This window comes from Cygnus olor, chromosome 11, assembly GCF_009769625.2.
Source record: "Cygnus olor isolate bCygOlo1 chromosome 11, bCygOlo1.pri.v2, whole genome shotgun sequence".
NCBI classification, from domain to species: Eukaryota; Metazoa; Chordata; class Aves; order Anseriformes; family Anatidae; genus Cygnus; species Cygnus olor.
In genome coordinates this window covers 9056373-9070813 of record NC_049179.1, presented here as the reverse complement: position 1 = coordinate 9070813, position 14441 = coordinate 9056373, and the positions used below count along the sequence as shown (strand labels likewise).

General features: G+C 67.1%; 2 protein-coding genes across 4 annotated transcripts in view; both read right to left on the bottom strand.

Moving 5' to 3' along the window:
• Positions 1–5142, bottom strand: part of SIN3A (SIN3 transcription regulator family member A) — a 30309-nt gene extending 25167 nt beyond the window's left edge. Inside the window, exon 1 of one of the 2 annotated variants that reach the window (XM_040569463.1) lies at positions 5007–5142. The gene's annotated coding sequence lies outside the window, so the exon portion shown is untranslated. Of the gene's footprint in view, positions 1–4158; positions 4296–5006 lie in introns of those variants that run through there. The other variant, XM_040569464.1, reaches the window with a different exon arrangement.
• Positions 5143–5716: 574 nt separating this feature from the next.
• Positions 5717–13694, bottom strand: PTPN9 (protein tyrosine phosphatase non-receptor type 9). Of its 2 annotated transcripts, XM_040570020.1 has the most exons (13): positions 13412–13694; positions 11868–12011; positions 11406–11495; positions 11201–11325; positions 10474–10579; positions 9922–10032; positions 9017–9345; positions 8732–8825; positions 8474–8543; positions 8256–8334; positions 7809–7959; positions 7533–7740; positions 5717–7458 (listed from the first exon to the last, which is right to left on the bottom strand). In XM_040570020.1, exons 1-13 carry the CDS (start codon positions 13442–13444, stop codon positions 7256–7258), a joined length of 1743 nt encoding a protein of 580 aa, XP_040425954.1. In that variant the 5' UTR covers positions 13445–13694; the 3' UTR covers positions 5717–7255. The 2 variants fall into 2 exon arrangements, with proteins under 2 accessions (XP_040425954.1, XP_040425953.1); XM_040570019.1 differs by lacking the exon at positions 13412–13694 and having other exon boundaries at positions 11868–12668.
• Positions 13695–14441: the final 747 nt, after the last annotated feature.

The following is a 14441-nucleotide window of genomic DNA, read 5'->3' as shown; positions in this document are numbered from 1 at the left end:
GCTCCGACTGGGAAAAACCTCCCGGTGGTGTGATAACCGGGCTGGGAGCGAGCCGAGCACGGCTGGCCCCGCACACAGCACCATCCTGCTGGCAGGGTGAGCCAGGATTCTGCATGACAATGCCCGACTGCAGGAGTAAAGTCTGGGCAAGGTTCGGCGGCACCTGCTTGTAACCCATTTGTAACGTGCTCACCGGGAGGATCGGCTCCGGAATTAGCGCAGTTACCCCGGCCGGTCCTTCCGGCCTCTTTCCTCCTGCAAGCGCAGCACCTTTCCTCCCGCACGGCGGCCCCGAAGCACGACCAGAGGCGCGTGGGCTCTGCCGAGAAGAAGCGGAGCAGCTCCACAGGCCGCGATAAGGCGTGCGTGTGCGTGCAGACGCCCCCCCGAAATAAAGCTGTCCTCCGCGGCGTCCCCCCCTCGCGTCTCACTTCCACGTCTCGGCGCCCCGCAGGGACCCAGCGACCTTTCGGCTGAGCTGAGCTGCCCAGAGGCCGCGCGAGGACAGGGAGGGCTGGCGGACGCGCGCACCCCCCGCGAGTTCCGAGGCTTAGGACGCCACCTGAGGCTGGAAAAGAAACGCTTTTTCTCCGGAGCCAGCGAACACGAGGCCCGTGGCCACGGGATCCGGGCGACTCGGCGCACCAGCGACTAGCCACACGAAGGAAAATCTCATCCGCTGCACCCGGGTCAGGATAACCCGACGCGTGCTGCGAGTTTTCCCGGGCTTTGCGTGGCAGGAGAGCCACGGGTGAGCCCTTCTGGGTCACAGCTTGCTGAACTCCCGCTCTGGGGCTGCATCCCCTCTGTCAGCGCGGCTCACAACAGCCCATCGTTTAAAGATTCCCCATTCGCAGCGCTTTTAACCCTAGCGGAGGTACCTCAAACCTCTGCCTTCTCTAGACTGGGGGTGCCAAGCGGGCACCCACACCGCTGCAACGCTACGGAGAGGGAAAAGCACTAAAAGGGCGCAAAGCGCCAACGCAAACCTGCCTCCGACCACGGCACGAGCCCGGCAGCGCTCGGGTGACGCTCTGAAACGCGCCCGAGGCACGAGGCTCGTGCTCTGAGCAGCTAACTGGTGGCTGGAGCAGAGACCTGCATCGGGGGCTGCACGGGGGATTTGGAGCAGCAAGCGGTCTGCACCTCGCAGGAGGAGACGTGGTGTCAAACGCTCCAAAAACGGGTTGGTTTTGTTACTGAGGTCCTGCTCGTCTGGGTCCTGCATCTCCCAGCGAGCTCCCCCAGGAGAGGAGCGGCCAGATGTGCGGCGCAGCAAGTCCTACCCCTTCTACAGCGTGCTCCACAGCCGAGAGAGGGAGAAAAACTGACCGTAACTGACCTAGCCGCGGCCCAGCGGATCAGAAGGGTATCGTGAGGATAAACAGACAACTGCAGAGCTCTTCAGGACGTGCAAGGAGGCAGACGTGAGGTTACAGAGCACCGCGTTACTTTACGCTGCCTCCTCGGGAGCGCACCGCGCACCTCGGCGGGCATCCGGCCCCCCGCGGACTTTGGCTCCAAGCTTTAGAAAGCCCCGACCCGAATTGCATCATCTGTAAAATCTTCGTTTGGGAAAAAAGGAGCAAAAAGGCAGCGGGGACTGCCCAAGGCTGAAAGCAAGCGGCCGACTTTCGGCGCTTTCCTACGCTCAAAGCAGCGGCGCGAGGCACCCTGGGGAGCTCAGCGACGGCCCCACAGACCCTTTGGAAGCCCCCGGGGTGACCGCGTCCCCTCCTTCCCCAGCTCCCTGCGGAGAGGGGAAGGAGCCGAGGCTCGGAAGCAGCACGTTTAAGGCTCGGGACGAGGTGCTCAGCACCACCTCTGAGATACTCGCACGGGGCCCAGCCGCTCGCTCTCGGGCCTCGGCCTCCTCACCTGCGAAATGGGCGCAGCCCCGCGGAGGGGGCGCGGCGAGAGGCGAGGTGTGCGGGGCAGAAAGGGGCTGCGACACGTCGCGAGGAGCTCCCGGCACAGCCACGGGGCTCCGCACCGGGCACAAAACCTACGAGTTCAGGAGCGTTTTGCCCCATCTCCTGCACCCGTTTCCCCAGGACAGTTGTACCTGGGTGTTTCCTGGGGGCGAAACCCCAAAGGAGCTGGAATAAAGCACTCACCCCCTGCCCCCGGATACGTGGCAGCCGTAGGGGACAGGACCACGCCTGCTGTCCCAGCCTGAACACCCTAAAACCTTCCCGACGCCCATCCCAGGGACGCGGGGCTTCAGTTCCATGTACACCTCCTATTTAACCTTCCCCTGGGTTTTTTACCCCAAACCAAGCGCGCGGCGCCCAGCGGAGCCGCACCTTCGCGGGGCGGGGGGCACAGGGAGAGGATTTTGGGGTGGGCGACCGCAGCCCCGCGGGGAGGAGGAGAGCCCACAGCTCGGGCCCCCGTTCCCAGCAGCCTTTATGGGACGAGGGAATTTTCCAGGTGGCTTTGAAGGCATCGATCTAACGGCACGGCGCTTTAAAACTCCTGAAACGGGGTTAAAAACTACCCAGGTAGGGCCGGCAGCCTGGCACAGCGGGTCCTGATCCCTCCCTGCTCAAAATCGTCGCTTATCGGGCAGTTTGGGGTTGTTTTAGTGGCCCAAACATCCGCTTTTCTTCGGGGAAGGACGAGGGACGTCCTTTTTCCACAATTACACCCATTACGCATTATTTTCCCAACCTACAAAACCCCTTTGCGAACCCGGGCCCCAAAAGCCCCCCCTGGGCTCAGCAGCCCCTTTTTAGACCTCTACCAACCCCACGGCCTTGGGAGACCCCAAAAAACGAGAAAGCGGGGTCAAAACCACAGCACGAGCCCAGCAAGCTTTGGGATAACGCCACGCAGCGATGCCCCGTAAGAAGGGATGCCGGCTGGCTACTGAAAACGTTAAAAAACTGGTATTAAGAGCAGGGTTTAGGGGATTCCTACAAAGAGCTGCAGGAATGGGGACCGAATGGGGCAGCGGGGTCCCGGTGTGGGGCTGGGGGATCGGGGGATGTGGGGGGGGACCCATAAGGGGAGGGGGGAATCCTGGGGGGGTTGGGAAGGATTTAGGGGGGAATGCAGTGGGGGGGGTTTAGCGGGGAGAGGTTGCGAGGGTATAGGGGAAGGGGAGGATTTAGGGGGTTTTAGAGTGGGCAGGTTGGTGGAGAGGGTTTACGGAGGGGAGTTGTGGGGAAGGATTTGGGGGGGTTAGAGTGAGGGGCTGAAGAAGGGTCTGGGGGGGGGGTTGGAGGGGGATTTGGGGGAGGAGAGTGGGAGGGGTTGGGGGGGGTTGGAGGAGAGGGGTTTAGGGAGGGGGGGTCTTGGGGGGGGGTTATGGGGGGGGTGTAAGAGAGGGGTCTCGGGGTGGGGGGGTTGGGGAAGGATGTGGGGGGGTGAGGTGGGAGGGTTTAGGGTGGGGGGTTAAGGAAAGGGGGCCTCGGGGAAGGGGTGAGGAGGGTAGGGGGGGATTTGGGGGATGGTTATGGGGGGTGTTAGGGTGGGGGGGCCAGAGGAGGGTCTTGGGGCGAGGGGTTTTGGGGAAGGGGTGGGGAGGGTTCGAGGTGGGGGGGTTGTAGGAGGGGGGTTTAGGCTGGGGGGGGGTCGGGAGAGGGGTTTGGAGAAGGGGGGTTTAGGGCGGGGGGGCTGTACGGGGAATGGGGGGGGCAGGGAAGGGGTTTAGGGAGGGGATCTTTGGGGTGGGGGGGTCGGAGGGGAGTGGAGGAGGGGTTGGGGGGAGGGTTTTGGGTTGGGACCGGGCTGGGGGGAGGGGTTTGCGGGGAGGGTTTTAGGGTGCGGGGGGGCTGCGGGGGCGGGGCTTGGGGGCGGGGGGCGGGGTTCGGGTGGGGGAGGGGCTGCTGGGGAGGGGTTTGGGGCTGGGGGGCTGGGGGCGGGGCGGGGCGGGGCTGGGTGCCGGGGGGGTTCCGGGGCGGCTGTTTTCGGGGGGGGGGGGGGGAGGGCTGCGGGGGGGGGGGCCGCGTTTCGGGCGGGCGGCCCGGCGGGGGGCGGGCACCTCCCGGCCGGCCCAGCGGCCTCCGCACGCCCCGCCCGCCGCCGCCGCCGCCATGCCGCCATGCCCCCCCTCACCGCCCCCCCCCCCGGGCAAACCCCGCCCCCTACGGATCCCCGCAGGGCCCGGCCCCCCCCGGCCCCCCGGCCCCCCCCCTCCGCTCCCCGCCTCACCTCAAAGCGGGGCCCGGCGGGGGCGGGGGGCGGCCGGGGGGGGCCCTGAGCCGGCCGGGGGGCGGCCCCCGCGGCGCTGCGGCGGCGGGGGGGGGAAGATGGAGGCAGCGCCTGGCGGCCGCGGAGCGCTGCCCGCTCCTCTGTTCCCCGGGAAATCCCGCCCCCCCCGCCCCGCGCGCGGGGAGGAGGGGTTAAGGGGAGGGAGGGGGAGCGGCCCGCCGATAGGCGGAGCGCGCCGCCCGTCAAGGCGGCGGCCAATCGCCGCGCGCCGCCCGCCCCCTCCGCCCGCCCCCATTGGCCGCGCGGCCGCCAGGAAGGGGCTGCGGGGAGGGGGGGGAGGGGGGGAGCGAGAAGACGTCCGGCTAGGCCGCGCGCCACGCCCCCTCCCGCCCCCGCTGCCCGCCCATTGGCCCAGCCCGGGAGGCGCCGACCAATCGGCGGGGGAGCCCAGCGCGGGCGTCACGGCGCGAGGCCCCGCCCCCCGCTCCCCCCGCAGGCCCCGCCCCCCGCTCCCCGGGGAGCCCTTTTGTGGAATGTTTACATCGGCCGCCCCGCGCGCGCGCTCCCGCCCGCCGCGCGCACGTGCTGCCCCCCCCTCCCCACCGGGGCCGCGCGCGTGAGAGGAGGGGGGGGGGGGCGCAGCCGCCGACCAATAGCAGCGCGGGGGGGGGCGTGGCCGGCGCGCGGCGCGCGCTCCCGCCCCCCCCCCCCCCACTCCGCTCGCGCGCGCGCGCGGCGGCCGTTGGCGGGGCGGGCAGGCCGCGCTCCCCCCTCCCCTCCCCTCCCCGCGCTCCCCCCCCTCCCCTCAGCCCAACGGCCGCTCCCGCGGGCCGCCGGCTGTTACGTACGCGGGGCGCGCGGGCGAGGCGTCCTCAATGGGCGGGGGGAACTCCCCCCGGCGCTGATTGGCCCCGCGCCGCCGCTCGTCACGGACGCGCCGCCCGCCAAGGGGCCGCCCACAAGGGGGCGGCCCGGCCGTGACGAGCGGCGGCGCGGGGAGGGGCCGGAGGGAGGGGGGCGTGGCCTGGGGCGGGCGTGGCCTGCCCCGAGGGCGTGGCCTCGAGCTCTCGGCTCCGCCCCCCCGCCGCGCCTGCAGGGCGGCCAGGTCAACCCGTGCGTTTTCCGGGCTGCCCTTCCCGACCCCGCGGCGGCCCGCTAAAGGCAGCGGGGGGCGGGCGCGGAGCCCCCTCACGCTCATCGCCCCCTCCACGAGGTCCCTGCGCTCGGGCCAAGCTCCTTCCCGCCCTCTCGTGCCCCTAAAGGCCCCCGCGGTTCGGTGAATCTTCACCAAAATCCGCATTTCTGCAGCAAAACGTGACGGGGACACACAGCGGAGCGGGGGAAACCCTCAGCGTGTGCTCCCGGCCCCACAGAGCACCCCCCCCGCAGCTCCAGCCCTCCATCTCGTGCTGCCACGGCCTGGCGAAGGCTTAAACCCCCCAAACTCAGAGCCCAGAGCCCCCCAGGGCTGGTTTTGTCCCCAAAATAAAAGACTCGGAAAGGGAACCCTCTTAGGAGCCGTTGGAAAAGTTTAAAAAACTCCAAGCGAAGCCCGAGCGAAGCAGCAGCACCTCTTTATTCACCACCCTCAGCACCGTGCGGCCTGGTGGTGCTGGCCCCTAGGCCCCAGGGCTCGCCGGGCCCCTTTGCGGCAGTGGTTTTGACAAAAACCATGGGAAAACTCCCCAGATTCTCCAAGCACTGCCAGAGACATGACACGAGCAAGTGCCCGGCTCCATTCCTTAAGTCTCTGCTACCATCACACGAGTGTTGCATGGGGCAGTAATAGGACCGAGCGCGTCCCATGGCCTAGGACCGAGCGCACCCCATTACCTAGGACTGAGCGCACCCCATTACCGCCCCTCCTGCTGTTACCCCACGCCCAGGAGAGCTGCCCGCAGCCCCGTTAGCTCCTGGACCCTCACCCCCTTGGGCATTGCCACCTTCAATCCCCCACAGCCACCCAGGATCCCCCCCGTCTCGCTCACCTGGGCACCCCACGTGAGGCACACCCCGGGAATGGGGCCCTGCGAGGCACCAGCACCCCCGTTATCGGGGTGGGGAGGAAGGCTCCGCTCTCATCATCACACCCCAGGCGCCCTCAGCTCCCTCCCGCTCCTCTCCCGCCCCCCAGCACCTCCACCCAGAGAGCCGAGAGGACGGGATGCTCGTGGTGTATTTTGGTGTTGGTACAAATCAGAACAAACCAACAAAAAAAAAAAAAGAACAAAAACCCCCAAAATAACGACAAAAAAAAACCTTTCTCCGAATGAGAGCAAAATAGGAACATTTACAAATCCTTCTGGCTCCTGCTTGGATCAAGTTAATGTTAAATACAAAAAAAAAAAAAAGGAAAAAAAATCCTCCTCTTCCCCCCGAGATTATAAAAAAATAAGAATATACACATTCCGAGAGCTTATTACAGTATAAAGTTACGGGTGCCCGCCGAGGGCTGAGCGTCCTCCTGGGGTGATCCTCCCCTGAGTCACCACGGGGCTGGGCCGTGCCAGTGACATCCCAACCGGGCAAGCCGGTTGTCCCCACGTCCCCAAATCCTCGTACCTAGCGTCTGTGCCCCAAGGGATGGGGCACGGCTGTGGGATCCCCCCCGGGGGCTCCAGTGGCATCCTGGGGCTGCAGGAGGGGAAGCACAGGGGGATGCTGCTGAGCCCCCCGGGGGGCAACGAGGGGCAGGAGGGGAAAGCAGGGCCGGGGGGGCTCACTGCTCCGGGGAGAGGGCACCGGGACCCCCGAGGGGCTGTGCACGTACATAGATATCTGTGAAACATCTGAGACGGGGCGCAGGGGGGTGTATTATACACACACGGACAGACGGACACACGGACAGGTGGGGCTGAAGGAGGCCCCGCTCCCTAAGCCCCGCCGCTGGAAACACCCCCTCCAGGGCTTCCCCACGGAGCCCCTCTCGATACGTTTCTGGTGGTCCCACCGAAAAATTTAAAAAAAAAAAAAAAAAAAAAAAAAAGGAAAAAAAGCACCTCCCCAAACCCCTTCCCACCTCGTCTCGCCCCGGTTTGGTGGCGGTAAGGCACAGTCCGAGCGCGGGGCCGCGGGGGTCCTGCTGCCCGGGGGGGGCTCAGCGTCCCGGCGAGCCCTTGTCGGGCAGCAGCCCCTGGCGCCGGGCGTGCTCCAGGACGGCGGTGTAGCAGAAGTAATACTGCTCGGGCGTCTGGATGCTGAAGGCTCGCTGCGTCCGCATGCGCAGCACCGTCTGCTGGATGTCCAGCGTGCCCACGTCCTGCAGCTGGGACAGGCAGATGTCCAGCGCGCAGAAGGTACCTGGGGACAGCACCGATGTCACCTCCTCGGCCACCACGCCGTGCCTCCGTGTCCCCTGCCCTCGGCCCCCTTACCTGTCCGGCCGATGCCGGCGCTGCAGTGCACCACGAGCGGGGGGCCCCCGGGGTGCCCCTTGAAGCGCGGCCCCAAGGCGCTCACGGCCACCCTCTGCTGCTGCTTCACCGCCCCCAAAAAGTTGATGAGGGTGGCGGCCGAGGAGGGGACGCCGTAATCCGGCCAGCTCAGGTACTGGAAGTGGGAGAGCAGCCGCCGCTCCTTGCCCTGGGGGCGAGCGGGGGGTTAGTGCCTGGCCCCTCCCGGGGGGGTCTCGGCGGGCGGTGGGCACGCACCTCAGAGCTGTGGATCTCCAGGATGGTTTTCTTGTAGTGGCCGAGGTTCTCCACGCCCAGGTTGGTGACGGTCAGGGCCCCGAAGGACATGTGGGAGTCCTTCTCCAGGGGCCAGTACTGGCCGCACTTCCTCCTGCCGCCCTCCTCCAGCCTGGGGAGGGGAGAGTTGACAGTGGTGACGTCCCCCTGGCCCTGTTCTGGGGACCCCCAGGGGGACAAAAGGTCCCTGCCCAGTGCTCCCTGGTGGGGACGGCCCCAAAACCAAACCCAGGGCTGCCCGGGGAAGGGCAGGCACATTGGGATGTCGCTGGCTCTTCCCCACGCAGTGACATTTTGGGGGTGTCCCCTCCACCTGGGGTGCAAAGCGCTGCCCCCCAGGCGCGACAGCAGCTGGTCCCACACCAAACCCGCTCGTTTTGCCAGGAAAACCGGGGCTGTGCCACTCACCGGGTCGTCATCACGATGACCAGGACGTTCTGCTCCCACACCATACGCCAGAAGTCCCCGTAGGTGTTCTCCAGGGGCCCTGCGGGGACGGCCCCACGCATCAGGACGGGGGGCTCGGGTAACCCCACACCCCCAGGGACGGCCGTGGGTGCCCACCGGAGGAAGACGGAGCCCGTGGAGAAGCCCAGACCCCAAATAACCCCGTGGCACCCCCTCACCCTGCGTCCCGATGTAGGTGTTGCGCTGCTTGTAGCCGTCCATGAAGCTGGCGTTGATGTAGTCGGTCAGCTGCGGGGAGAAACACCCAAGGTGGGGCCCACGAAGCCTCTCCAACCCCATAAAAACACCCGCCGGTGCAGGGGGGAGACACGGGTTTGGGAAGAGGGGCACGGGGTCGGGGCCGCTGGGTGTCTGGGGAGGCAGTGACGGGATGGGATGGGGATGGGGACTGGGACGGGACCCTGATGCTGGCTCACCTCCGGGCGGCTGTAGGGCTTGGCCAGCTTGACGCGGGTCTGGTCCAGGCAGGGCACGTCCCCGTAGCGGTTCTTCTCCTGGTTGTAGGGTGCCCTGTGGGGCAGGGGAGAGCCCAGAGGGCAGCGAGGGAACGGCAGCGGCCCCGCCGGCACCCGGCGCCCACAGCCGGGGCTCTGCTGCCATCGCCTGGCCGGAGCCTCGGGAAGCGGCGTCCCCAGCGCGTCCCCATCCCTGCCGTGCCCCCGCAGCCCCCCGGGGACCCCGACCCTGCCCGCCCGACTCACAAGGAGCAGGAGAAGGTCCCGACGGGGCTCCTGCGCCGGATCTCCTCGTACTCCTCGTAGATGCCGCGCTTCTGCTTGCGGCCGACGTGCTCCAGCAGCTCGGGCAGGGTGACCGACCTGGGGCCGGGGACGTGCACGGAGCCGTTGTCCTTGGGGGCCACCAGCGGCACCAGGATGAGCTCGTCCAGGGGGTCGGGGTGGCCGTTCTGCTGCGGCAGGAACCGGCAGTTCCAGCTCAGGGGGTCCAGCTTGAGGCAGCCGCCCAGGGTCTCGGGCAGGCACTCGCGGGGCAGGTGCTCCTTCAGCTCCGACATCTTCACCATCTGCACCTGCGGGACGGGCAGGGCTGGCCGGCGGCCTCGCAAACAGCCCGGCCACGGAGCCAGCGGGGTTTCCTCCCTCCCCAGTTCCCAGTCTTTGAGATTGCTCCTCCCAAAAGCAGGGGGGCAAAGCGCAGCCACGGGGGCGCGGGGCTGGGATCGGCAGCAGCGTCGATGCTCGGGGGGTTTTGGGGTACGAGCACGCTTCGGGAGAGGGAATTTAAGCTCCCCTTTTCCTCCCACAGGCTCAGAAGACATTTTCTCTCCCTTTCGGCATTTCCGTCTCCACCTGCTGCTGGCAGCATCGCTGCAGAGGCCGGAGCTGCAGGTGATTTCGGGAGGGGAGCAGGGGTAGGAAATGGGCTAAGAAGCCAGCAGCGGGCTGCAGGAGCCTGGATGTCCCCGAATCACACCCAGCAGGACGGGGCCGGCGGCCACACAACCCCATCCCCTTTGGGAACAGCCTCGAAACGCGCGGGGCGCGCAGCCTCCGGGAGGAAAACGGGAGGAAAACGGGCACAGACGGGGCTCGGGACCCCCGTGAAGGCAGGGGGCTGGGCTGCAGAGCCCCTGGGACACGCTCACCCTCTCACGCAGCTTCTCCTTGAGCAGCAGGCTGATGATAGAGTAGGGCACGCGGAACCACATGGGCGCTCCCACGATGAAAACCTTCTTCAGCCGCGCCGGGAAGGCTCCCTGCGGGCGGTAAAAACGCACCGGGACGGGGTCAGGTCCATGGCGTGGCACCAAACGCCCCCACCCGCAGTGTGTCCCCACCGAGGGGACAACCAGCGGGCCCCCGAAGCAGCCCGCAGCTCTCTGCAGCAGGGATTTGGGCGCTGCTGCTTGCTGGTGGCTCCTTTTTTTTTTTCTTTTTTTCCGGGGAAGGGAGGAGGCACGAAATGCCAGCGCGATTAAAAAAATAATTTGCATCTGTTTCCGTGCAAGCATTGCCAGCAGCTGCACGAGGAATCCGGCGCGTGGGGACAGCTGATCCCCTCCTGCCCTCCAGCCCCGGCCGCCTGCACCCCAAATATTCCCCCGGGGGGTGCAGGCGGGGCTGGGACGGGGCCAGCGACCGCGTGGGGTGGGGAAATTGGCACGGAAAGCGCCCGGCGTCCCACGCGGAGCCGCTACCTTGAGCAGGTTGAGGATCTTCTTGCTGAGGTCCAGCTCGAAGTTGGTGTACTGCGAGCCGGCCATGTCGTAGATGAACACCAGCCCGTTCCTCTGCGTCTCGAAACTGGGCAGGGGGGGAAAAGAGCAGCATCAGCCACGCCACCCTCACCGCTCACCAGCTCCGGGATGATGCCCCTGCAGCCACCGCCTGCCCAAAGCCCCCTTTACGCCTGCTCCCACTTCCCCACCTCCATCGGGATGACTCAAACTGGAGGAGAAAGGGAATTCCACGCAGCCACCCCTCGTCTCCTCGAGATGGGGATGGGAAGCCCGGAGCCAGCCGCCTCGGCTGCAGCATCGCGCTCCCTCGGGAAGCGGCACGGGGCTCTTGGAGCCGGGGCTTTCCGAGGGCTGGAGATCCCCAGCGCACACACACACACACAGCGGGCTTTGAGAACTACACCAGTCTTTGCCACACCAGGACAGCTTTTAAACACCTCGAAACAGGCTGTCAGCGCAAACCCGGGCGTATTTTATAGCCCAGAGGAGGCGCTTTAACCGCATTAAGCCACCATAAAAGACGAGGCGGAGAAGCTGATGGAAACCAGCCGAGCAGCAGCATCCCCCCCCCCCAAAAAAAAAGCAAAAAGCGAGGCTGGCGCATGTGGAACAGAGCCTGCCTGGTGCCGTCGCCCCTCGCCCACCCTCTCCGCTGCATGCAGCGGCCCTGGCACCCCCCGCTCACCTCTCCACCGCTCTGTCCAGCAGGTAGAAGAGTGCCTGGAGCACCACGTGCTGCACGCTCCTGCTGGGGTGATGCAGCTTGGCGGTGAAGAGGGCGATGGAAGCCCCCGAGGGGTCCCGCACGCTCTGCCGGGGAGAGAAAGTGGGGTCGGGGGGTGCTGGCGGGCAGCTCGGGGCAGGGGGGGGTCCAGGCAGCGCCCACCCACCAGGATGGTGAACTTGCCGCTGAGCAGCTCCGAGCGTAGCGGCTCCTCGTGGGGCTTCAGCTTCACGATGCCCTCCTTCAGCCGCGTCTCCTGCGGGGGAGATTTCATTTCATTTTATTTTTTATCAGCAAGGGAATGGCTGTGAAGGTAAAGCAGGAAGCAGCTGGGCATGTCTTTAAGGGAAACCCCGATGCGGGGAGGAGCAGTGCCCTAAAAACGAGGTGGGAAAGGTCCCCATGGAGACGTCCTGCGGTCCCCGTGCGTGCACACGGAGACGTCCTGCAGAGCCCACGCGGGGGCTGCCCACCCTCCCACCACCCCCCGATGTCGGGAGGAGACGCAGGACCACCAAACACAGCCCCTCGGGGACTTTGCACGGCTGACAAGGATTTTCCAGGCGGATAACAGTGTCGCGGGGGGCACAGGACCCGCTGGCAGGGGCGGCCCCGGCCCCGCGCGTACCCGGTAGGAGTGGAAGAGCTCGATGGCCCGCAGGACGTCGAACTTGCGGGCCATGAGGAACTTGACGGCCACGTTCCAGGAGAGCGGGGACACATTGTACTGGCCCGTCCACTTGTTGATCTCCTCCAGGAACTGCTTGGTGGCCTGCGGGAGACAGGGGAGGCGTGCAGGGAAGGCTGCCCGGCCACGTCCCGGTTCGTGGCGAGGTGCTGAGCGCCCCTCGGGGGGAAGGTGGCCGCAAGTGGGTCCGGGCACGGGCTGGTCCCCCTGCCCAGAGCATCCCGGGAGAAAACCCCAAATCGTTGTGCTGAAAGAGCACCGGGCTTTGCAACACAGGGAGCAAGCGAGACCGGGATGAAGGGCTGATTTACGATGTGCCAGCACCAGATGCGCCCCAAAATGCGATACACTCAGAAAGCTGCTGCTCCCCGTCCCCTTGGGAAAAATCAAGCAGGAAAAGGTCTGATGGAAAAAAAACCCTAAACGCTGCTCTGCGACACGACCGTGGCCCCAAAGACCCCGGGGCATCACCCCTCACCCCATGTGTGCGTACACCCCGAGGGGACACAAAGGACGGGGAAGGTCCCCAAAACGTCCCCAAAACCAGCACGGCTCGGCCTTTAAAGTGGGAAGGTGCCCGCAGGAGGACGCGAAGCGCTGCGGCTCCATGGAGAACGGCACGGGGAGAGCGAGTGGCGACATCCTCCCGCAGTGACGCAGGGCCGGCAGAGGAAGCCGGGACGTCACGGGAGGCCCGGGGCGTGGGAAGCGCCGGAGGAGCGTGGGGGGCACCGGGGGTCCGTGGGGAGCGGGGGCACGGCTCCCCCAGCTCATCCCGGTGGTGGCGGGGCTGGGCTTGGGAAGGGGTTTGGGGTGGGGGAAATGGTGGGAGGGGAGGGTTTGGGGAGGGTTTTGGGGTGGGGGGGGATAGGGGGGTGTGGGGAGGCAGGGGGCTGGAGGCAGGATGGGAGGCCGGGGGGACGTAGATGGGGGGGCTGGGGGGAAGTGGGGATGGGGGGGTGGAGATGGGGGTCCTGGGAGACGTGGGGCTGGGGGGATGCAGATGGGGGTCCTGGGGGATGCGGGGACGCAGCTGGGGAGTTGAGGGGATGGGAGGGTGGAGACCGGGGTCCTGGGGGATGTGGGGGATGCAGATGGGGAGTTAAGGGGATGGGGGGGCGAAGCTGGGGAGTTAAGGGGATGGGGGGACGCAGATGGGGGTCCCGGGGGACGTGGGGATGCAGCTGGGGAGCTGAGGGGATGGGGGGGTATGGGGCCGGGTGGATGGAAGGCACAGAGACGGGGGGCACAAGGGGTGTGAGGATGGGGGGCTGCGCGGATTTGGGGCGCAGGGGGCTGGGCGTTTGGGGGCGTGCAGAAGGGGGGCAGGGGGACGTCCGGATGGGGGGGAGCGTGCGGATAGGGGGGTTCAGGGGGCGTAGGGATGCGGAGCGGGGCGCAAGCCCACGGGAAGCCAGCCCTGCGGCCGGGGGGACCCCAAAGAAAACGGAGAAAAGGGGGGGCGCAGCGCGGCGGGGACCTACCTGCTCCTCCTCGGCGCTCAGCTCCGCGGCCATGCTGCGCGGCCGGGCCGGGCCGGGCCGAGCCGAGCCGGGCAGAGCCGGGCAGAGCCGGGCTAAGCGGCGGGGCGGCCGCCGGAGCCCATCCCCGGGGAGCCGGCGGGGCTGCGGGCACCCCCCCGGCCCCTCCCGGCCTCCGGGCGAGGCCGCACGCTCGGCGAGGGAGGCAGGGGAGGCTCCGCCCCGGGGTGGCCGCGGAGGACGGGAGGGAGGGAAGAGGAGGGGGAAAAAAGAAAATCGGGGGGAAAAAAAGGGAAAAAAAGGGAAAAAAAGGGAATGGGGAGAAGGGGGGAGATAGGGAGGGAATGGGAAAGAAGAACGGAAATGAAAAAGAAAGAGGAAAAAGGAAGATGAAAGGTGAAAAAGATGGAAAAATAAGAAACCAAAAAATAAGGAACGAAAAAATAAGGAATGAGAAATAAATAAAAATATAAAAATAGAGAGAGATTTTTTTTTAAAAGGGTAAAAAAAACCGCGAAGAAATCCGCCCAAGCCCCGGGAAGTTTCGCTCGCCCCGGGGAAGCTGGGCCGGGCTCCGCTCCCCGCCCCGCTCTGCCCCGGCGGGGGCGGCAGCAGGAAGCGGCCCCAGCCCCCTCCCCGCCGGCCCCGGCCCCGCGGAGGGCGGGGGGAGGCCGGGGGGGGCCGGGGGGAGGCCGGCGGCGGGCAGGAAGCCCCCCCTCGGGGCGGAGGGCGGCCGTGCCGGGGCCGTGCCGCTCCGAGGCTGCGGGAGCGAGCGGGGCAGGAGCCCCCCGTGTCCGCTGGGAGCTCGCAGGGACCCCAACCAGGACCGCCGCGGGGTCGGGTCTTTTCCCCGCCTCGCTTTCCCGCAGCGCCCGACGCCCCCCTACAGGGGCGAGCGTCCTCCGCTGGGCCTCCCCGGCAGCGGCATCCTCCCCCTGGCCGGCTCCCCGAGCCTTCCCGGCGGGCGGGAGGATTTCCAGCCCTGCCTTCGCTCTCCTCCCTCCTCTGCCCCCCGAGGCATCCTCCTCACCCT

Coding starts and splice junctions, on each gene's coding strand:
- PTPN9 (XM_040570019.1), bottom strand. CDS start 12,395: ATGCCCCGGGGTCTTTGGGGCCACGGTCGTGTCGCAGAGCAGCGTTTA. Junction 9,346..9,921: donor AGGAGAAGCTGCGTGAGAGG/GTGAGCGTGTCC, acceptor CCCGTCCCGCAG/GTGCAGATGGTGAAGATGTC. Junction 8,544..8,731: donor AGCCCTACAGCCGCCCGGAG/GTGAGCCAGCAT, acceptor TTCTCCCCGCAG/CTGACCGACTACATCAACGC.